At 41.3% G+C, this 22960-nt stretch overlaps 1 protein-coding gene across 5 annotated transcripts in view; it reads left to right on the top strand.

The window, feature by feature from the left end:
- Nucleotides 1-22960, top strand: part of cux2b (cut-like homeobox 2b) — a 305195-nt gene that overhangs the window by 210966 nt on the left and 71269 nt on the right. For 3 of the 5 annotated variants that reach the window (XM_068054960.1, XM_068054959.1, XM_068054961.1), the window contains 4 exons: nt 6345-6482; nt 20793-20922; nt 22361-22437; nt 22889-22955. In XM_068054960.1, the coding sequence (XP_067911061.1) occupies nt 6345-6482; nt 20793-20922; nt 22361-22437; nt 22889-22955 (412 nt within the window). Of the gene's footprint in view, nt 1-6344; nt 6483-17151; nt 17178-20792; nt 20923-22360; nt 22438-22888; nt 22956-22960 lie in introns of those variants that run through there. The other 2 variants (XM_068054962.1, XM_068054963.1) reach the window with 2 other exon arrangements.

Here is a 22960-nt window from a genome sequence, read left to right as displayed (position 1 = left end):
AGGCAACATCTGTGGAGAGAGAAGCAGGGTTAACTTTTTCACAGACCTGAAAGTTAACTCTGCTTCTTTCTCCACAGTTGCTGCCTGACCTGCTGAGTTTCTCCAGCACTTTCTGCTTTGCTGCCAGATTGACAGCAGCCCTACTCTTCAACAGTGAGGGAAGTATTTCTTTGACAGCTGTCAGGAACCAGGTGTTGGGGCGCTTTAAATAGGGCCCCAGCACCTGCTGCACACCTGTCAAATGGTTCCTCACTGCGCTGGACGTCCCGCCTCTCCCCACGTAATGTGGAGGGGGTGGCACTTTGCAGTGATGCTGAGCCCCCGCGCGTAATTTTGCGGGGGTTTGGTGGTGGGCGCTGAATGCGGGCACCCCGTCGAGTTCAAAGCATGCTGCCGCAGAGCGCGGCGTGCGGATAAAATTCAGGCCACACATTTATAATGTAGAAGCAAGTGTCACTTTTGTGTATATATTAAACCTATGAACATCAGGCACAGATTAAGCCCTGGAATTATGCTGTACATTCCTATTACCTTGACTTGAAAATGTTATTTATGCATTTTCGGAGAGAAAAGGGAAAGTTTCTCCACAGAACTTGATTTTTAATTGCTTTTCTACAAATGGATGGATTTTCAGAGGTGAGGCTGCAGGGCCACGGGGAACGTGCGGATTTTTCATTAAGGGACAACCTAATGCAGAGAATTGTACAAATTCTTGCAGACTAGCCTGATGAGAGATTGCAAAAGCAAAATACTGCGGATACTGGAAATCTGAAATAAAAACAGAAAACACTCAGCAGGTCCGGCAGCATTTGTGGAGAGAGAAACAGAGTTAACAGTGGAATTTAATGTCAGCAGCGTAGGTCTCGGTGGCGGACTTGGAAGAGGGCAGAATTTCCGTTCAGGGCAGGAGTAGCTGGTCGAACGCGATTATGTGCCAGCTGGCCAATTAGCAAGATGGAGACGCGGGGCCTGACCAAAAAAAGGTGCTGGGGGTGGGCAGGAAGGTGTCGATCCCGGTGTCAGCTGATGTGAGGGCAGGTGATTAGATTAGATTAGATTAGAGATACTGCACTGAAACAGGCCCTTCGGCCCACCGAGTCTGTGCCGACCATCAGCCACCCATTTATACTAATCCTACACTAATCCCATATTCCTACCAAACATACCCACCTGTCCCTATATTTCCCTACCACCTACCTGTACAAGTGACAATTTTTATAATGGCCAATTTACCTACCAACCTGCAAGTCTTTTGGCTTGTGGGAGGAAACCGGAGCACCCGGAGGAAACCCACGCAGACACAGGGAGAACTTGCAAACTCCACACAGGCAGTACCCAGAATCGAACCCGGGTCCCTGGAGCTGTGAGACTGCAGTGCTAACCACTGCGCCACTGTGCCGCCCTTTTGTGCTAGCGCCATTTTTAAAAGACAGCCATACGTCACTGCAGAGACGGTGACCCTCCCAGATCACTGTGGAAGCCGCTGAGAGGTCCGACCTTGTGGCCACTGAAGAGCTTACCTCACCTGTGTTACCCTGTTGAGTGACTGCCCCTCGGCCCCTCTGAACTGCCTCGCTGAGTGATTGCGATGGCCTCCTCTCCCCTTTCCACAAAAGTTTCCACTCCAATGGCAGGCAGCTCCAATGGTCCCCTCAGAACATGAGGCCATGCCTGGTTGCTGTCACCTTTGGGAGGTTGGGGATCTGACAGCCTGTGATCCCCGGGCACCGCACATTTAATTCGCAAGGTCGTATTAAATTTCATTCAGTTGCATGTAACTGAGATTTATGTACCTCTAATGATCACAATTGGCTTCCCGCTGCTTCCCTGCAACATGTTTGCTTTGTTGCCTCCCAGCTGCCGGACATAATGCGGGTCAGACTTCCGAGCATTGGGCTTCCGAAATACCGCCTCCTGTGCAATTTTACCATCCCCATCTTCCCCGCCTCATTTGCTGCTCCATCAGCTATCATTGTATCCCATGCAACATTTCAGGTCTGTGACCTTTCATTGACTGAACTGCTTTATAACTTTATATTTTCCGGCTAATAATCATTTATATATGTATAGATTTAATACTCCTCCTTTAATGAGTTCTTTTTATGTTGTCTGATGCAACATAAATGAGATGTATGGAGTCCGGTTGATTGAAGATCTCAAACAAGTTTATTAACAGCTAACTATCATATATAATACACCTCCCAGGTCGCCGAGTAAATATTACTGCAGTAAAATATTTATAAATGCAAAAATTGTAGCCCCGCAGCCCTCTTCTATGTGATTTTTTTAACACATTAATTTTCTGCATTTAAAAAAAAAAAATTTCTTCATCTCTCCAAAATAAGTTATTTTCTGTTGTCCATGTGGGCTGTGCCAGGTTGGAGTTGTAGGGGTAGGTTTTAACTGGGGTAGGGGATTATGTTTGGAGTGGGCGGGAGAGAAGCCCAGGGGAGATCAGCCTGAGCGCCGAGCCTTCTTAATTCCCAGGCTTCATTTGAATAAAGCTGTATAACCTCCCACCAAAAGCCAACAGGAGTGATGTTGGGGACTGGCAGGCCAGGAGCCTGGGGACCCAAAGGAACAATCTCTGGCTTAAAATTAGTGCTGGGGCATGGGTTCATGGCAGCTGATATTAGTGCTGGGCGCAAGAGGCAAGATCAGTGTTGGGAAGGGCCAAGGCCTTCTTGTGCAGCCTGAGTTGATTACTGCTGCCCATCGTGGCCCATAAGTAATCCTCTGGCCACTCTGCAATTCCCGCCATTGTTAGGCTGCTGAGGTCGGCTCCATGCAGCCCCCTCGCATCCTGAGGTATGTATGCCATCACAACATCAGTGACATAATCGGCTCTGTTGACCAATCAGAGTCAAGCTGCCTGGTTTAAATTTCAAACAAAGTTTGGCAATTAACTGTCGTCACCATAAACTGGTGCATTCTCCATGGTACGCCTCTACCAATCAGCACTCTCTTCTCATACAGCATAAATTTGTTGCTTTCCCTTATGCTTGCGATTTGTCCTGATGAGTGCAAGATGAAAAGCTTTGACAAAATGTCTCTGTTTTCAGCAAAACTCAAGTCTCTGTACTACCAAAATAACTATTTAAATAAAGATAGTTGGAGGGGGGAATGTATTGGGAACACTGTGCGACCAACACCCACTTACCCCCACCACCTACTCCATTGTCACCAAGTGAGTGACAGTGTTAAAATCTGTCACATAATCGCTTTTTTAAAAGATTACATTTTCAAGTGTGCTATTGTGATTTTCATCAACATGCTGAAGAGTGTGCCAGCTTCTCATGTTGTGGAACAGTCAAGAAAACAGATGATTCTTGCAACATTTCAAATATAATTTGCCTGGGATAACTCATTGAGAATTCAGATTTTTTTATATAGTGAGGAAAGCTGCAACTTTTGTGCAAAGCAAGAGTGACGTAGAGAAAAAAACAGCAGCTTCTAGAATTCAACCAGATTTACTGGTGTGGCACCAGTCTGTGTTTCCCAGTAAGTATATGGGAGTGCAAGAAGCCTACCTTTGGAGAGGAATGTTTTGACAGCTATCCATTTGGAAATTGAAAGGAAAATTCCAGGCTCTTTGTCTTAAAAACAAAGATGAGTATTTATCTTAACTTTTTAGTTAATAAAAGGAATCAAAATCCCCCAAATAATTCCACGGCACATTGTGTAGCTCCGTAATGGTGGAATAAAGCAACTTAAATGTTGTTTATATTTAAAATGTGCAACCTGACTTACTCATGGAAAATCTTTTTATTCAAAATTCAAGATAGCGGTACAGCATTGATTAACGCATAATATGAGATGTTCAGGCACAAAATCTATTTGAAAACAAATTTCTGAGTCAGAGCAAGAAGAACTTTATTTTTGGGTTTACATTAAGTGGGAAACAACATGTAGCAGATTAGTGACAATTTGAAAAAATCCTTTTCAAGGTGGAGATGTGCTTGAGCATGAATAGCATTTTATCTTATTCATGGTCCCTAACTATCCACAATTGACTGGAGTTTTTCATCTTTGATTAAGGTTTGTTGCATCTGATTAGGAACCTTTCTAACTGGTAATTAATTAAGTTGAGTAGGTGGAGTGCAAATATATGTGTTTAACAATGAAACAATCAGCGCTGCTGTCCAGTCTCTGCACAGCAGTAGAACCTCTGACGTCACAGCTAATTAATGGTCTGCGCTGTGATTGAATAGCTTGCAGAAAATCTGCAGTTACAAAACTTTGCAACCTGAGTTTTTAACCTTTATCACACCCCGTGTAGAATGTTTGTTTCATCCATCAGTGCTCCAAATTAAGTAGCTATAGATGGGCTTTTTTAATCGCTTTATAATCATCTTGTATTAGCTTTGACTGAAAATTCTTTGGAGTATCACTACAGCTTTATTTGGGTTTTCACTGCACTCTGCCTTGTACAGACCCTAACCTTCCCGAGCTGTGTGGCATTCTGTCAATCAAAACCATAATTTAACAAAGATGTTGATTAGAAAATCTATCCAAGAGCGCAGAGGTCCACAGATAATACATTTGACCAGATATGGGATAATAGTGTTTCATTCTATATCTAGATCTGAATAATCAATAGAAAATGTGTAAGTGCTCAGAAGTAAAGCCTTAATGCAATTCCTATTCTCTGTTCCCAGGAGAGCATTTGTATATGTGCGAATAGACACCAATGTGTGTGTGCTTGTGCACAGATTACCTGGGTCTCGCCTCCAGCACATTATTTTTAAACTGCAGAATTAATAATCATGGTGGTTAATGTGATTTGGCCACAATATGGAGGATGCCCTCGAAGATAGAGATGGATTCTTCAATCAATTTTAATCATTTTTAATTTTTTTAAAAATTCATTCATTCATTCATTCATTTCCATCTGAAACTAAGCTTGAATAGGATAGAATGTTCAGTAAACCCTACTTCAAGTGAATGGGAGCCCATTCATCCCAAAAAGAAAATCGTTTTATCTGAGGCATCTGACCCAAGCTGGACATAAGGCAGACCTTAGCTCAGAGGAAGAGGAAGATTAGTGCGTGGCACCTTTTCCTTTGATAATTTGTCGGGTTTTGTTTTTGCATTTTCTGTTCATACTGATTCAACATAAAATAAAAATTGAGTCAGATCAGCTTGTTGGTGAGAAGGTGTAGTGAAAATTCAGATCGATGCGAGCAGTTTGCGGCTACGCTGGTGTGCTTTCCTGAGCATGATGAGCACTGTTGCCTTTGTTTCTTCTTTAAACATTGGGTGCCTTTCGTTTCTAAATCATAATACTGCATTTTAGCCGACTTTGTATAATATATTTTTTCTGGGTTTTTTTTGTTAAATTTAAAAAAGAAATATTTCTCTGTCTGCCTAAAAACTGGGCTCCAGAGACTAACTTGAAACAGTCCCATTGGTTTTGTACCTGTTTCAGATATTCCTTCTTTCTGTAGAATGGAAAAGTGAAATTAGTTTTAAATATAATTTAAGAGCCTGAACTAAATGCCTTGCTAAGAGTGTTTCGGACAAAGGAAGGCACTCGAGAGTGCAGTAACTAGCCCGGGTGTAAATCTACCATCAAATCTTCTGTAAAGTCGCTTTTACATTTTGATGTGCGTTTTGTGAGGGTGAGCAGAGTCACACGCTCACATTTGTAGATTGTGTAAAGAAGTTGTGTGTGTGTGTGCAAGCTGGTTGTGACACTTTGACCAGCTTACATGGTGCCAGAGTCACACGTTTACTCAGCTCAGTGAGTCTTGTGCTAGCCAAGAGGGCCCAGTGAAAAACAAGTCATCTTAGACACCAGTCTTGTATAAAAAAAACAATCCACTAGGTTTACATTGACCTGACCTTCATCTGTGAGAGACCTATGCTAAAGGAGTCAATGCCCAAGAGTAATTTAAGAATAGCTTACACTATTGCTGTAGATTTTAAAGTACTACTTGGGAATGTCTTTGCACCTGTATGTGCACCATAAAGCTGTTTTATGGTTCAATTTAATTATTTGAAAGCAATTTACTGTAGCACACAGTTGCAAATGGGTACCCAGGTGGATGTAATATTGGAACACTTGTCCAGAGAGATGGCCAAAGTAAAAGGTTTATTACTGGGGATGGTTAGTCACAGCAGCTCTTGCACATAGTTGAAATACTGATTTGACATTTAAGTACATTTGTAAAATGTGGGCACTTTCAAATGTTGCCGAGTTTGCCTCATTCTTACTGGGAACTGCATGTGTTTCTGTCCTGAATCTTTTTTTTTTAACTTCATGTAATCTCTTAAATGTTGGTGTTATTACTAGAATTCTTGAGTATGTTCTATAATGACCATTCTGTGATAACACTTTCCAGACCCTGCCCCTTCTCTAGAAACCGCTCGTAACCTGGAGGAGAAACTGCTCCAGCTCCAACGCAATGAACCAGAGAGTCGAATAGTGAAGGAGATCTTCAGACTCTGTAAGAAACAATCCGAGCTGCTCAACTGCGAAGGTAAATGGTAAACTTCAGAGGAATAACAAGCTGGTTACATGAAACTTTTCAAAGAATTAACGCGTTACTGGATTTTTCAGTTTAAAAAAAGAACACAAGTGCTTGGGTAGTTTCTATATTTTGAAAAGATTCTGAAGATTGATATAGAAATATCAGGCCACGGGGTTTTTTTTCAATGTATTGATCATCTTCTAAAGCTGCTTCTGGTTGCTCTTTGCCATACATTAAGGACGACAGCCTCACTTGTGTAGGCATGAGGTCAGATTCCTGTTTACACAGAGGAGCCAATTCAGAGCATCAGATGGAAGCCTACAGCAAGTGTTACAATGGAGGTTCTGTTCTGATAATTCGTTAAAATTATATGAACACAGTAACTTTTTCAGTGCTCCTGTATAGCCATGAAACTTCAAGGGTGCAGTGCTCTCTCCGAGGCATTCTCGTCAACTGTGTATCACTGTGCCCTCAAACTCTAGCAAGTCTGTCTTACCAATGAGTCAGGATATACACAGGAATTGTGATAAAAGAATCTCAGCTATTGGCTGATAGGAATATTTACAGAATCAATTACATCAGAATGTTTGATTAATCTGGAGGAAGGGTTGCCTTGATGATAGAGGATGGAATAAAGACACTAGAGAAAGGATCTTGGCTCGGAAAATCAAGATGTAGAATCACTTTGGGTGGAAGTAAGAAAAAAAATAAGGCCAGAAAACGATGGTGGGAGTAGTTTATAGGCACCCCCCCCCCCCCCCCCCCCATCAGTAGTTGTAGTGTTGGACAGAGTATAAAACAAGAAATTAGAGTTACATACAACAAGGGTCATACAATAATCATGGGGCTTTAATCTTTATAGATTGGACAAATCAAATTTGCAGTAATATTGTGAAGGGCAAGTTCATGGAATACATTCAAGATAGTTTTCTAGATCAGTATGTTGAGCAAACAGTTATGGAACTGGCTTTTTAAATCTACTGTGCATTTAGTTAACATTTATTAATAATAAAGAAGATAGACAATGGCAAACATTTAAAGAATTAATTCCTAATTTGCAATGATTGTGCATTTCCTTAAGGAATAAAAAACCCAGGGGAAAAGTGGGCCAACCACTGCTAACGAGAAGTTAAAGATAGTATTAGATTGGAAACCATAGAAATGTTATGGCACAGAAGGAATCCATTCAGCCCATCGTGTCTGCGCCAGCCGAAAAAACTAGCCGCCCAATCTAATCCCACCTTCTAGCACCTGGTCCGTAGCCTTGCAGGTTACAGCACTTCAAGTGTATGTCCGGGTGCCTTTTAAAAGAATTGAGGGTTTCTGCCTCCACCACCGATTCGGGCAGTGAATTCCAGACACCCACCACCCTCTGGGTGAAAAAGTTTTTCTTCATGTCCCCTCTACCAATCACCTTAAATCTGTGCTTAAAATATTGCTAAAAAGAGTGGTAAGCCTGAAGGTTGGGAGGATTTTAAATTTCAGTAAAGGTTGATAAAGAAATTAATAAAGAAAGAGAAAATGGGATATGAGAGTAAACTGGCTGAAGACATAAAAACAGATTGTAAAAGTTTCTATAGGTATGTAAAAAGGGAGAGATTGACAAAAGTAAATGTGAGTCCCGTAGAGGCAGAGACAGGAGAAACTATAATGGGGGAATAAGGAAATGGCAGGGACATTAAACAAATAAACAAATAAATCATGATCGAAGACACTAAAAACATTCCAGAAGTAATGGGGAACCTAGGGTCTAGTAAAAATGAGGAATTTAAGGATGTTAGTATTAGTAAAGAAATAGTTCTGGAGAAATTACTGGGACCAAAAACCAACAAATCCCATGGACCTCATGGCCTACATCCTTGGGTTTTAAAAGAGGTAGCTACAGAGATAGATGATGTGTTGGCCTTGATCGTTCTGAATTCTCTAGTTTCTAGAATTGTCCCGATGGTTTAGAAGGTGATAAGCATAAGCATATTCACGAAAGGGGAGAGAGAGGAAACTGGGAACTATAGGCCAGTTTGCTTGACATCAGTACAAAGGAAAATGCTGGAATCATTTAATAGGAATGTGATAGCAAGGCAGTTAGAAAATCATAATATGTTTGGGCAGAGTCAACACAAAATTGTGTTTGACAAATTTGTTAAGCGTTTTTTGAGGTTGTAACTGGCAGGTAGGTAAGGGGGAGCTAATGCAGATATAATACCAGTGTATTTGAATTTTCAAAAAGCATTTGATAAGGTGTCATACAAGACGTTATTACATAAAATTAGGCTCAGGGGATTAGGAGTAATATATTAGCTCGGGTTGTGAATTGGTTAATGGAATGAAAACAGAGAGTAGGAATAAATGGGTCATTTTCAGGTTGGCAGGCTGTAAAGAGTAGGCTATCAAAAGGATCAGTGTTTGGTTCTCAACTATTTACAGTCTAAATCACAATGGATCCAAGTTTTCTGATAATACCAGGTTAGGTGGGAAAGTAAACCGTGAGGAGGACTCAGGCTGCAAAAGGATTTAGACAGTTGAGTGGGCAAGAATGTAGCAAATGGAATATAATGTGGGGAAATGTGAAGTTATCCACTTGGTAGGAAAAATGGAAAAGCAGAATATTTTTTTAAATGGTGAGAGACTGGGAAATTTTGGTATTCAGAGGGACCTGGGTGTTCTTGTAATGAATCACAGAAAGTTAACATGCAGGTACAGCAAGCAATTAGGAAAGCAAATGGTATGTTAGCCTATATTACAGAAACTGGAGTACAAGAATAAGGAAGTCTTAATATAATTATCCAGGGTCTTGGTGAGACTGCACCTGGAGTATTGTTTGCAGGTTTGGTCTCCTTGCCTAAGGAAGGATATACTTGCCCAAGAGGGAATGCAACAAAGGTTTTGCAGACTCCAGGATGAGGGGATTGTCCTATGAGGGGAGATTGAGTAGATTAGGCCAATATTCCCTCGAGTTTAGAAGAATGAGAGGTGATTTCATTGAAACATAATATTCTTTTGGGCTTCATAGGGTAGACACCGGAAGGATGTTTCTCCTGCTGGAGAGTCAAGAATTAGGGGTCACAGGCTTATTCTTAAACAGTTGACCACTTAGTCTGAAATGAGGAGGTATTTCTTCAATCAAAGGGTATTGAACCTTAGGATGCCTATACCCCTGAGAGCTGTGGATGCTCAATTGTTAAGTATATTGGGCGGCGCAGTGATTAGCACCACAGCCTCACAGCTCCAGGGACCCAGGTTCAATTCTGGGTACTGCCTGTGTGGAGTTTGCAAGTTCTCCCTGTGTCTGCGTGGGTTTTCGCCGGGTGCTCCGGTTTCCTCCCACAGCCAAAGACTTGCAGGTGATAGGTAAATTAGCCATTGTAAATTGCCCCTAGTGTAGGTAGGTGGTAGGGAATATGGGATTAATGTAGGGTTAGTATAAATGGGTGGTTGTTGGTCGGCACAGACCTGGTGGGCCGAAGGGCCTGTTTCAGTGCTGTATCTCTAAATAAATAAAATAATTATTCAAGTCAGAGATTTTGAATACTAAGAGAATCCAGGGGTATGCAGATAGTGTGGGAAGGTGGAGCTGAGGTAGAAGATCAGCCATTATTGAATGGCAGAGCAGACGTGAGAGGCCGAATAGCCCATTGCTGCTCCTGTTTTCTACGTTATTAAGTAATCTATGGGACTGTTCTCCTAACCTGTGACCAACCTGAAAATATTAGTGAGAAGGCATTTTTTGGGCTAATATTGCCTTAGTCTTATTCTGATGCAATATCTGGGCCATTACAGAGAGATCTGTTCAAATATCTTGTTTTTTCACAGATACTAGCTTATGCAGGTCAGAGTGGGTATGTAGGGCATGAGAGTCCGTTGCGGAGTCTCCCTTAGGTTTGGAGCCATACTCTGGACGTAACAGGAATGAGTGACTCAATACCAAATAATGTGTTAAAACAATTTTTATTAAATAATTGTTAAACAATTATTAAGGATAAAGAAAAGAAAGATAACTTTATTTAAAAAACGGAAGGAGAAAAACACTTTGTATAGAACGGCAGGTTTCTGATTAGTTTGTTCAAGACAGCTCCCTAAAATGGTACAGTTCCCCTTGGTACACACATCACCAAGTCTCAGAATAACCTTGCACGGGGGTGGACTCTCCGGTCAGTCACTCTGTCGATGCCTCTTCCTTTGTAGTCTTCAGTGGTTGACTAGTCCACTCCACTGCAGCACTGAATGTTGGATGCTGTGCCCCCTTTAAGTCCAATGTCTGGCTCCATTCCAGCCTTCCGAGACCTCCATCCAAACTTTCTCAAAACAAGAGTCTGACAACCATGAGTCCTTATCAAATTCTTCTCACAGGCACTATGAGGTCGCTCAGGCTGTTTACACATCCTTTGATGGTGTCTCTCACCTCCCATCAATTAGGTTATACTGTCCATCTATTAAACTCCATCTCCTGACTCCACACCATAGTGGACTACCCCATGTGCAAGGCTGTCCACTGTCCTGGCTTGTAGTTCAAGGGTTATCGAATACTGTAAGAACTGACTCCTGTTTAAACAATAGGAAATAACTTTTATTTTTAACAGTCTAGTAAGAAGAGAAAAACAGTAGTTTAGACAAAACAATGTCTGCGAACTTGGCCTGCTTTGACCAGCATGAAAACAAAACGAAGGAGTTCTTGGGGGAAAAACAAATTCACAGTTAATAATATTACTACTGATTGCCATTGATTAATTACTAGACGTAATCAAAGCACAATCACGCTTAGTTTTAAATCAGTGTCTACAAAGTAGCCTTTAAAAATTCAATGCAGGTTTAATACAGTTTTTTTTTAAAAATCAAAAACAAAACAGAGGTAAAGTGCAAAAAGTAGTGGCTGCAGACCTCAGGCCTACAGGTAGGGGTGGCAGAACATCAGTAAACCAGATGAATTTTAACAGTACTGTGGAAATTGTTATGATCTTCTGGTGCTGGTCCACAAGTTACCAGAATTTCAATTTCATAACTTGCTTGTGGGATTTGAACTGGCGACCTCTAGGTAGCTCGTCCAGTGTCATAATGGACTATGATACCACGGTCTTTTTCTTTCACTGCAGGTATCAGTTCTGTTCCTTGTAACGTGCAAGTGTGCCTAGTGTTGGACCTCCCACATGCATAACACTGCAAATGTTATTTGTCATTTACCAAGCACAAGCCCATATTCTTAACACATTGAGATGTGCTTGCACTTGTTTTGTCTCCTCCACAATCCTAACACTTGTACAAATCTTCGTATCATCCTCAAACTTGCAGATCATTCCACCAAACACCTTTATCCCCTCATTAACAAAGATAGTAAAGATCATTGACCCTAACATTGATTCCTGTGGGACATCACTGGCAACTCGTCTCTCAAGGGGGCCATTGATGGTAACTTCCTGCCTTCAGGCAGAGCAGTTCTTCCACTTTTGCAGCTTTCCACTAATTCCAAAATATTCTGTTTTGTGGAGTAATCTACTGTGAAATACCTTATCAAAAGCTTTCTGAAAGTCCAGGTAGAGAAGGTCTATTGGCCTACCCTCATCCGTTATAATGCAGTGATTTCTTCGAAAAAAATTCATTCAGATTAGTAAGACATGACCTCCTTTTCCAGAAACCATGTTGGGTGTCTTTGATCCTCCTCTTATGATCCCTTCAAGCATCTTACCTATAACTGAAGCCAAACTAATAAATCTTCAGTTCTATAGTTCGGCCTTGCACCCTTTATTGAAAATTGGATGTGCATCCTTCTAGTTTGAGGAACAATCCTTAACTCTAACAAGCCACTAAAGATGTGGGCAAAGGGCTCGTAAAGCACATGTCCCATATCAGAACCCTCAGGTGGCTGCCAAATTCTGTTAGTGCTATTGTAAAAGCTGCTATCTTTTTAACATGATGGCCTTGATTTTTTTTTAAGATAGAGTCATATATGGCATAGAAGAGGCATTCGGTCCATGGAGTCTATGCCAGCTCTCCACAGAGCAATCCAGTCAGACCTACTCTCCTGCTCAATCCCCGTAGCCCTGCAGGTTTATTATAAACACTTTACTAATGAGAAATAGCTTATCAAATGTAATTCACAGCTTGCCGCTTTTCCAAATTTAGAGACAGGTCACATTTGCGACCCAAACTCGGTGATCGAAGACATGAGAGTTTGCTAACCTAACAAAATCTTAGCAACATTCATTAGATTCTTTGTATAATCCAGGCTTTGGGCGTCACATAAATGTAGAGGCATTGTGGTAGCATGTTACTCTGGAGCTCTTTTGAACAGTATTGTAAAGGTAGGGGTGTCCAGCTTTTAGTCTTCATGGGTGGCATAGTGTATAATATGGAACCACAGATATAGTTTAAACTCATGTTCCTATTAATTTCTATGTAAGTATGGGCACAGGACATTCTGCGAGGGAAAGAGGAACATCCCAAAGTCGTGGTCCATATTGGAACAATGACATAGGTAGGAAAAGGGTTGAGGTCCTACAGGCAGAGTTTCAGGAGCTAGGACAAAGATTCAAGAACAGGACCTCAAAAACGGTAATCTTGGATTGCTCCCAGTATGATGTGCTAGTGAGTTTAGAAACACGAAGATAGAGTAGGTGAATGTGTAGCTGGAGAACATGCGAATTAAGAGCAGGAGTAGGCCACTCGGCCCCTCAAGCCTGCTGTACCATTCAACAAGATCATGGCTGATCTGATTGTAACCTCAACTCCTCATTCCTGCCTACCCCCAATAACCTTTAACCCGCTTGCTTATCAAGAATCTATCTACCTGTGCATTAAAAATATTCAAAGACTCTGCTTCCATTGCCTTTTGAGGAACAGAGTTCTAAAGATTCACCACCCTCTGAGAAAGAATTTCTCCTCATGTCTGTCTTAAATGGGCAACCCCTTATTTTTAAACAGTGACCCCTAGTTCTAGATTCTCCCACAGGAGAAAACATCCTTTCCACATCCACCCTGTCAAGACCCCTCAGGATCTTATATGTTTCAATCAAGTCACCTCTTACTCTCCTAAACTCCAGCGGATACAAGGCTTGCCTGCCCAACCTTTCCTCATAAGACAACCCGCGCATTCTAGGTATTAGTCTAGTAAACCTTCTCTGAACTGCTTCCAATGCATTTACATCCTTCCTTAACTAAGGAGACCAATACTGTACACAGTACTCCAGATGTGGTCTCACCAATGCCCTGTATAACTGAAGCATAACCTCTCTACTTTTGTATTCAATTCCCCTCACAATAAAAGATAACATTCTATTAGTGGTGCAGGAGAGAAGGCTTCAGATTTTGGGGATGTTGGGGCCAGTTCTGAGGCAGGAAAGGACTCTGCAAGCCAGACAGTTTGCACCTGAACGTGGCTGGGAGCACTATCCTCATGGGGAGGATAACTAGTGCTGTGGGAGACATCAAATAATTTGGCAAGGGGAGACACTATCAGGACACAGCAGCAAAGAGGAAAAACAAGATACGTGAAAAGCTAGGAAGGACAGACAGCAATAAAACAAAAAATAATGCCAAAAGAGCAGGAATTAGATGGAGGAAAAAAGCAAAGTTGACTAGCACGGTGTTGGGAAGTATGTGCATTAATGTGAAGAGTATTATAAAGTAGTAAATATCCACAAAACATTTGTGGTGACATTAATCTCTTCACTGCAACAGCACTTCTTTAAGTCCCCATCCCATGCCACTCCAACCTTCCCATGCAATTCCCCCCATGCCAAACCCATCACCCCCATCGCTTCCACATCATCCCCATCCCATCTGTTGTATGTTTGTTTGGCACACTTCGACTTTAATATACATAGTTAGTCTAGCTTAGAGAGATTCCTTAGTCTGGAGTAATTAGAACATTAATCTTTATTACATTACAACTATGTACAGCTTCACACGAGTGTGTGACTCCTCTAAAACCATGCTGCATCTATCTAAAGTCTCTCTCACGTGTGATCTCGTGCATCATCATGGTAGGAAGTATTCTTTACACTCTCTCAACATTAACCCTTTCAGACCCTTATGCTATACCATCCCCATGCATTCCGCCACCCCCCACATCCTCCTCCCATGCCTCCCCCACCAATTCCTCCAGCCAGGGAAGCTTTGTTCTTAGGCTCCCCTTACCTTCTGTTGTTATTTTTCTCCACAAACACTCCCCACCCCACCACTTCAAGCAACTGTTGGCAGCCCATGTGCTCCAGTTGACACCACATCAGAGTAGCTACGTCTCAAAGCAGCAACCACTAACTTATTTTGGCAAATCTGCTTGCTGACAAATGATCAATGGGGTTTGTTTTTAGACTGAACAGAAATGTACAGAGCATGCTCTGCAAGACTCCTCTCTGTGTGCAAGTTAATTCCCATGAAGCTTGCTCTTTAATAGCTTTCAGTTTAATTAGTAAATGTATTTATATATTAATTCAAGATAATTACTGTATCAATAGATTTATTATAATAAATGTGCTGAACTATTCAAGCACTGATTGAACACAAATTCTACAGCTAATCAGTTTTGCTGCACATAAATATTTTTAGTACAGTTGGAAGATTGCATTACTTAATTGGGATAATATGAAATCACTAAACCAATAGAGAAATTTGTAGTTTGGTCTCCCTGTTACTCAACATAATCAAGGGAAAAAGGAGCTTTTTGTAATCATGTGAAGATGATACCCATGATATTCATTGGTCAGTAGCACAGTGTGCTAAACACTAGGGTTCAAATGCTGCTGGTTATAAGGACACCATGTGAAATAATTGTGGCAAACTCAATCCAGTTTCCATTTAGCAAAACTTGCCCTAATTTGCACTGAATTGACAACCTCACTCTGTGCATAGGATAGCTGGTATGATATCATGTTGCACTATGGGTTCTGGTCATATGACGTGGTTCAAGCACATTCTGGGGACAGAGTAGAGAGACTATTCCTGTACACCTGTGCTTGACCTGAGAGTGTGCATTGCTGAAACTGGGTGAGTAAAATGAAAGTTGTTTCTATTTAAAAAATCGTTCTTGGGTTATCTGTGACACTGACAAGGCTGCATTTATTGTCCATCCTTAGTTAGCGTGAGAAGATAGTGGTTCGTTTTCTCCTTTGAACCACTTTAGGGTTATATACTACTGTGCCCTCACCTCTGATGGATCTATCCTGCTGGTGTAATAGGACATATCCATGAAGGTGATGGAGAAATCTGGGATTTTGCCTGAAAGAAATGACTGTGAAAATTGTCTATGTTCAATCTTTTGCTTACCTTGCCTATAGACAGTTCTCCCAACCTGGGCTCCAGTCCAGAAGCTGGGAGTAGTGCCCCACCGACTAGTTAAGCAATTGGATATTGATGAGAACTCCACAGGGTCAACAGTACTGAGATTACCCCTAAGTCTTGTCCTGACCCAATGGACTGGATTTTCTCTCGGGCTCTGGGAGTCTGACGTCAGCAGCAAGATCGTCTCAGACCTCCCAGTTGGCCACCTTTGCACTCGCCATCCTATTGAGGACAGTGGACAGGCTCTCAATGCTGTAAGCCCAAACAGAGTGTTGGCAGCTCTGGTGCCTCGGCAGTCCCACCAGAAGAGGTGAACGTTGCTCAAACAGGTCAAGGAACGCGAGGGCGCTTCAAAATGGAGGAGCCCTCAGAGGCATAGTTCTAAAATAAAAATTATGAAAGGTGAAGCCTCAGAGCGGAGGGGAAACCCCTCCAGTTAAATCGTTTCAGCCACAGTTGCGGATTTTCCTGCCCGCGGCCCCATCATTGGGAAATGGGGCCTCCAGCTCCAATGGCCCCCCCAAGCCTGTCACAGGGAGGCAGCCTCGAGTGAGCCAGTGGCCGCTGCATGTGTTTGGCTGCTCCACTGCCAGTAAAATGTTGGCGAGCTCACAAAATCACCCCTAATTGGGGTCTTTAAACATCTTAATTTGCTGGGCAGCTTGTCCTACTCCCAGCCTGCCCTGGGAAAGTTCCCCAACGGTGGGGATGTGTCGCAGAGCCGTCCCGTGCAGATCCCCACTATTTTGCTGGCACCCCCCACCTCCAAGTCCGCCACCATGGAACTGGGAAAATTCAGCCCAACGATTGGACAGTCGTGAATAGATCCGCCTGATTTTATTTTTGTTACTTTTCGATTTTGTAGCAATTGTTTCCAACTGAATTGCTCGGCCACTTCAGAGGCCATTAAGGTTCAGTCATGTTGTGCAAGACTGTAGTCGCATGTAATGTAGACAGTATAGGGTTGGCAGGCTCCCTTCCCTGAAGGATGTTACTAAACCAGTTGGGCTTTTGCAACAATGAGGCAACTTTCATGCTGGCCTACAAATTACCAGATTTATTAAAATTCAGTTTCACAACAGGCCATGGTGTGATTTGAGCTCAAGTCCTCAGTCAGGCACACTAATCCACTGCCACACTCTACCCCATTCCCAGCGGAAGTCAATTAAAAAGTGTTTTCTGGAATTAAAGCTATTAAATCCATGGATCTATTTTCTGTAAATGATTAACATAATTAGAATTTAAAATGTTTTATTAGTACATTGTAGTTTAGTTTTGTACAAACGATAGGTCAATTTTAGAATGACAAAGGTTTGATAACACAGGAAGTACAGTGAGTTTATTCAGTTCTTGATTTTCATTATTTAGATTATTCTTAAAAGAGCTACATGAGGTTCAGGATAAAAGATGAAAACCGAATCACCAAATGAGATGGTAACACATTTTTATTTATAGCCAGTAATTATTACAAATTAATACTGCATTGCACAATCTTAGCTAATACTTAGAACCTAATTAGTTGTTTTACAGCTGTATTAAAATCTAAATAAATAGCAATGTTATTATGGCATTACTAAACAGCTGTTTATAAGGGTAGGATGTTACACGATTACAGCAATGCTCAGTATTTAGTACTTTATAGCATATTTTTAATATGAAATGTTACCATCTGGTTTTATGTTTTTTGGGCAACTTTTCCACTATGTTTGTGTGAGGCATAGAATTATTCAGTGCGAGCTTGCGTAAATAGCGCTGCTGCAGCCGCAGTTTAATGTAGTCACAAATTAAGATCCTCACATGAAATTTACATTTACACTGCAATCTCCATTAAACCTGACCACTTGATTACACTGGGAGTCACTCAAAGTCCGCTAACCAGCAAAAGTGAACACACTAACTTAAATAGGCTCCATCAGATAATTCGACTAAGATGAAATGATCAAATAAAACAATGTGTGATCTTATCAGATCATCTGGTAATGTTTTTTGAGATTTCCAATTCTGTAGTTCAGTGCTGTTCTCTTTTCAGAATGGATAATCCTTTTTCATAAGAAGGTTCAATGTAATAAGTGGAGAGTTGTATAATAATTTTCCCCAAAGTTTGAAGGAAACATTGCCACTGTTTATTTTTGTTCCAGGACTTAGTAATTTCCTCTACTGCCATCTGTCTTCCCTTCTTTGGATTTTTTTGTGCATTTTACACATTTAATCCATGTTGTGTACATTGTGACGATGATCAGAACACCCTTTTACCCCTCGTATCCAGTGTCAGCAAAAACATTCCCACATCAACTATAGCAGTGATTGCTTCATTGCTTTACAGTATGTCCCAACTCCAGTCCATGATACATTTATACACTGTTCTCAAGTGACATTTTGGCCTGGAATTTCCTGGGCGCTGCTTCGCCTATATGATCTTAGGCAGAATTTTTCTTGCTGGCTCTAGCACACACCATCAAGCTCAAATGGGGTTCCGAAGCCCCGCGCTGTGTAAGGAACAGTCCATCATCTGTGATTTTCCCCAAATTGGCCAATTAATGGCCAGAGAGTGAGCTCGCCATCTAATTAAGGACACAGGGCAGCCTCTCAAAGGTGGAGGGCCAATAGGAGACCCTCCACTTGGAAAGTCAGCAGGATGCCATGGCAGGTAAGTGAGGGAGAGAGCGCCCCAAAATGGAGGCATCCTCTCTCCAACCTTTTTACATCTACCATAAAAAAGGCCTTGGCAGCTGGTCCACTGCTGTGGAGCCCCTCCACAGGGCAGACTCCAGCTACAGCTGAAGCCAGGCAGGGAGATTCCAGTTGGCCTCCAACAATGGGTCTTAATAGGCCATTAATCAGTTGAATTGGCTACTCACTGCTTGCAGGAGGGTAGTCCTGCTGTCCCTGTCCCCCCTCACCCCCCATCCTGCATCCAGGGAAAATGACATGCATGCCTGCCTGCCTGTCCCCCTTGGAGGCTAAAACTCCTCCCCCTTGTCTTTTATCCATCAGCCAACTTTGGAGGTTCACTGAGTTTGTAAATTTAGTGCTGAATTATGAAAAAGAACAACAACAATAACAACTTGCATTGAAATAGCATCTTTAACATAGTAAAATTACACTTACTAGCTTGCTAGGAACTTTGTAGAAACTGGCCAAAATCAGCTCACTTGTGGACCCTTGGAGATCATTGAGAGACTTTAGTTTTATTTTGTCAGTCTTCCTGCGTTTAACATCAAGTCATAGAGATGAAAGGACAAAATACAAAGACATGGCCCACTCAGCCCTCACCTTTGCTGCTTTTGGCTTGGATTTTGCAATCAGCAGCAATGGAAAGGCACTCACTATTTACCTCATACAAAGCTGCCCACAAAGTGTTAACGCACTCTAGAATGCAGACTTCCTCTATTCTGACACAAGTTTGAATTTGGCACCTTCTATGGGTGATCTTTGGCATTTAGCAACAGGCAGGCTGATCAGCAACTGAGATTGAAGAAATCTTTCAGACGTGCAAAACTGGAAGTAAAAAGCAGAAAATATATATTACATTTAAATCATTGTACAGAAAGTGGAATAAAGATCGAAACATACGCATGGAATTACGCGAGATATTTAAATACTAAAACAGATTTTAAAATGAATTAGTTTTTTTAAATAAAATTTTGCAACATTTGAATTTTCTTCTGACGGAATGAGACTGCACACTTGTTAAGTTAATTTTTCAGGGCAAGAGAGTTGTTCATCAGTAATTATGACTTGGGGTGCTGTTTAAAACTCAGTCACTCCTGCTTGAAAAAGGCTCAACTTTTCATCAGTCTTTGCAGCGAGAGTAGTTTAAATACACACCAAATCAGTGATTTCTATGTTGATTCCATTGTTGAATACTACAACAGTGCATCCTGTGGAGGAGTAGGATTTCTGCATTTAACTGCACATGTGCGGAAGTCAGAAGTTGCTGTCAGTTTCTCCCACTAATAATCATGGGCACTGGCAGCCTGCCGGTATTACTAATGCAAACTCCAGGTCATTATTGTTCTTTGTTTAAAGTACCTTTCATATTTTGTTTCATTGTTTAAAATCTAATAAAACAGTGCATTAAGAATTGCTTCATTTCTTCCAATAAAATCTGATGGAGTGAATTTTTATCTCACTACTGCCCTGTTTTCCAGTGTGAGGGGAGGTCATAATGAAACTAAAAATTGTTTCAAAACTTATAATTGGGTCGGCCTCAGACAGAAAGTCAGAGTGTTTTTTTAAGTGGGCCTCAATTTAGATAGCCACCATTTTGTCTAAACAATTGTAAGCCTCATCAGTGTATTTAAAATCGGGATCCGATGTTATATTTACGACGCCGGTACACTTTTGATCTTCCGCTGAACACAGTGACCAAACCAGAGGTTTGGGGGAATCACTGAATGCTCATCTCGGCCAAACGAAAATTGCACTGCCCAGTACCAGTCCCTTCACTGCTCACCATCCATGAATGCCAGCTCCATTCCCTCATATGGGAGAATTATGTCCTATACCATTGTCTACCATTTAAGTTGTTACATTGTAACCTTAAACTTACCCTCACTGAACTAGTTTTCTTTGATCATGCCTTGGAAAACTGTACTTGGGGGTCTAATTTTGACTGTAAAGACTTAATTAGATTTTAATTAAATTCATGTGACTTCCTTTCTGCAGACACTGTACTCTTTTAAAAAAAAAAAATTGTGTGGTAGAAACTGTGCTAGTGGAGTGTGTGCAGTGGTGCAAAACAAACATTAAAGATATGGAGAAAAGTGCTAAAACATATTTACATAATTGCCGATTGATTTTAATTCACAATGCATGAAAATAATAATTCATGCAAGATCTGGTCATCAAAATGTTCTGGGTGAAAGAACACAGTAGATGAATTAATTATTTTTTGTTCATTTATGCTTATAGTTAAAGTGAGCAGCTTTTTAAGGAGTTCTTGCCTCAAAGATGCTGGCAAGTTGTGGACAATAATGTGCACTAAAGCATTCCAAGTTGTCCGGGTGTTGTACAGATATGATCACAATTCCATCTTGTTTCCTACAGCCACAGAACAATCAGCTGAAACCTCTCCAGCTAGCATCAAAGCGTCTGAAGAATTACAAAAGACCAGCACAGACAGCACCGAACTTAAAAGCGATAACCTGTCACAGAAAAATGAGGCAGAAAAAGAAAGGTACATGAGAAGACGATAATTGCCCAGTAAATCTTCAGGAAAATCTAATCCAGACTGAAAGTGGCAGCGTGCACAATGCTGCAGTAATTAATGCTGTACTTGCATAAGATGAGGTCTCTTTTCTTTATCTTTTTCTCTTTCTTCCCTCTGTTCTTCCTTCCTTCTCTTCCTTCTTTCCCTCTCCTCTCTTTTACCCCTCCCTCTTTCTCCTATCCTTCATGCTCTTTCCTCACACTCCTTCTGTTGTCCCATCTCTTTCATGCTGCTGTTTCTTTTTGTCTCTCTCTTTGTCATCCCTTCTCTTTTCCTCTTGACCTCCATATAAATATGGAATTTTTATATTAATGATGCTGATTGCATGCATGCTAATTGTTCATTCAAAATCTCATGTTTATAACCAACTGAAGCTTCAAGTGTACTAAACAAATTTGATTATAGTTCAAGTGGTTTTCCTTTCATTGAAGTTCATTTACATTGCAGTTAAACCATGTTTCTGCAGCTGCAGGTTCACAAAGATGACACATGCTGTAACAGGGCTACAGTTGACTTCTGGTTGTAGGCGTCGTAGGACAATTTTCCTCATTCATCTACCAAAGAAATCTGAGCAAAAAGCACTTCTCCTAACCAAACTATTTTGGAAGGTTTTGATTATTACTATAAAGCTATTGTGTAAAAGAACAGCCCTAACTCTCCTGCATTCCTCTTGGGATGTACCACATCCAGAAGGGAATTCTGAGAGCCTGGTGTGTATACCTACTGAGACTGAATCCAAATCAAAAATTGTTCACCTGACACCACAGGCGTTTGTAAATTGAGGCAAATGCAGACATAATAGGAATGATGAATAATAGAGTCCAAATACTGAGAATATGAATAAGGATGAAGAAGCATCAAGTCCAGGTTATAGGATGGTTTTAAATCAGCAGTGGATAAAAATACTGCCAGAAGCCACATGGTTGCATTGTCATGCAATAAAAATAGAAAGAGCCTCATCTTTGATTCCCTTGCTGCCTTTGCGCTGGGTGGTGTGACTTGTGTTTAAATATTTGTTACTGGAGAGAATCTGAAGTTGAATGCACACATCAGCTCAGGGAAGAAGGTGTGGCCCTGTTTTTAAAAGGATTAGCTGGGGCCATCCCATGAAGGGGCAAGACTTTCCCTGTTTCTGGGATTTTTGTTGAGGATGCTGGTGGTGGTCATTTGCCATGTGGCACAAATGGAGCATTAAACACCGCCCCCCCCCCCCCCCCCTCGCCCAAAATCAATCTGGTACATGCCTGTGCACTGTAATAGTTTCAAAAATACCTATTCTGTAGACTGAAGAAAAGTTTGGGATCTGCACCCTTCAGTTAAATATGTTTAAATGCTTTTTGCACGAAGTCCAGCTTAGATTTTGGATCATTAAGTAGAAAAATGCTCTTTTTTTTTAAACATATAGGAGACTACAGGAAGCACAGATCACCTTGGCTGCCAGACTTGGGGAAGCAGAAGAAAAAATTATGGTCCTTCACTCAGGTAGGCAACTTTCAGCATGTGTTACATAAATAACATTGATATCATCAGGGGGTGTCATTTAATAGCTAAATGCAGTGTCTGACCACCATGTGCGGGAAAGTTACTGTGATCTGTGGTGAAATGCACACAGTTCCATATGCAACTGTCTGCTGGAGCACAATAGTTACCCCAGCAGTTTGAGTGGAAATACCATGAAATTGGCTGCTGAAAAATCTGCTTGCTCTGTGCTATTGTTGATGCAAGGTTGATGTCGTCATGTATCAACGCACTACCGTGTAACATAAACCTGGTAAAATATCATGCAAGACAACTTGCCCCTTTTAAATAAGTAAGAGGAAAAATCAGATGGAACCAACTATGCAGCTTTCTGTATGACAGTAATTGCACAAATTGCAGATTAAACCCATGTGACTTGATGCTCCTTTTTTTTCTGTAATTATCTATTACTCAGCTTTGAAGACAACACAAACAGAGCTCCTGGACCTGAGGTGTAAATATGATGAAGAAGCAGCATCTAAGTAAG

This window comes from Heterodontus francisci, chromosome 23, assembly GCF_036365525.1.
Source record: "Heterodontus francisci isolate sHetFra1 chromosome 23, sHetFra1.hap1, whole genome shotgun sequence".
Taxonomy (NCBI): Eukaryota; Metazoa; Chordata; class Chondrichthyes; order Heterodontiformes; family Heterodontidae; genus Heterodontus; species Heterodontus francisci.
The sequence above is the reverse complement of the archived record's forward strand: the minus strand, read 5'-3'. Positions and strand labels throughout refer to the sequence as shown.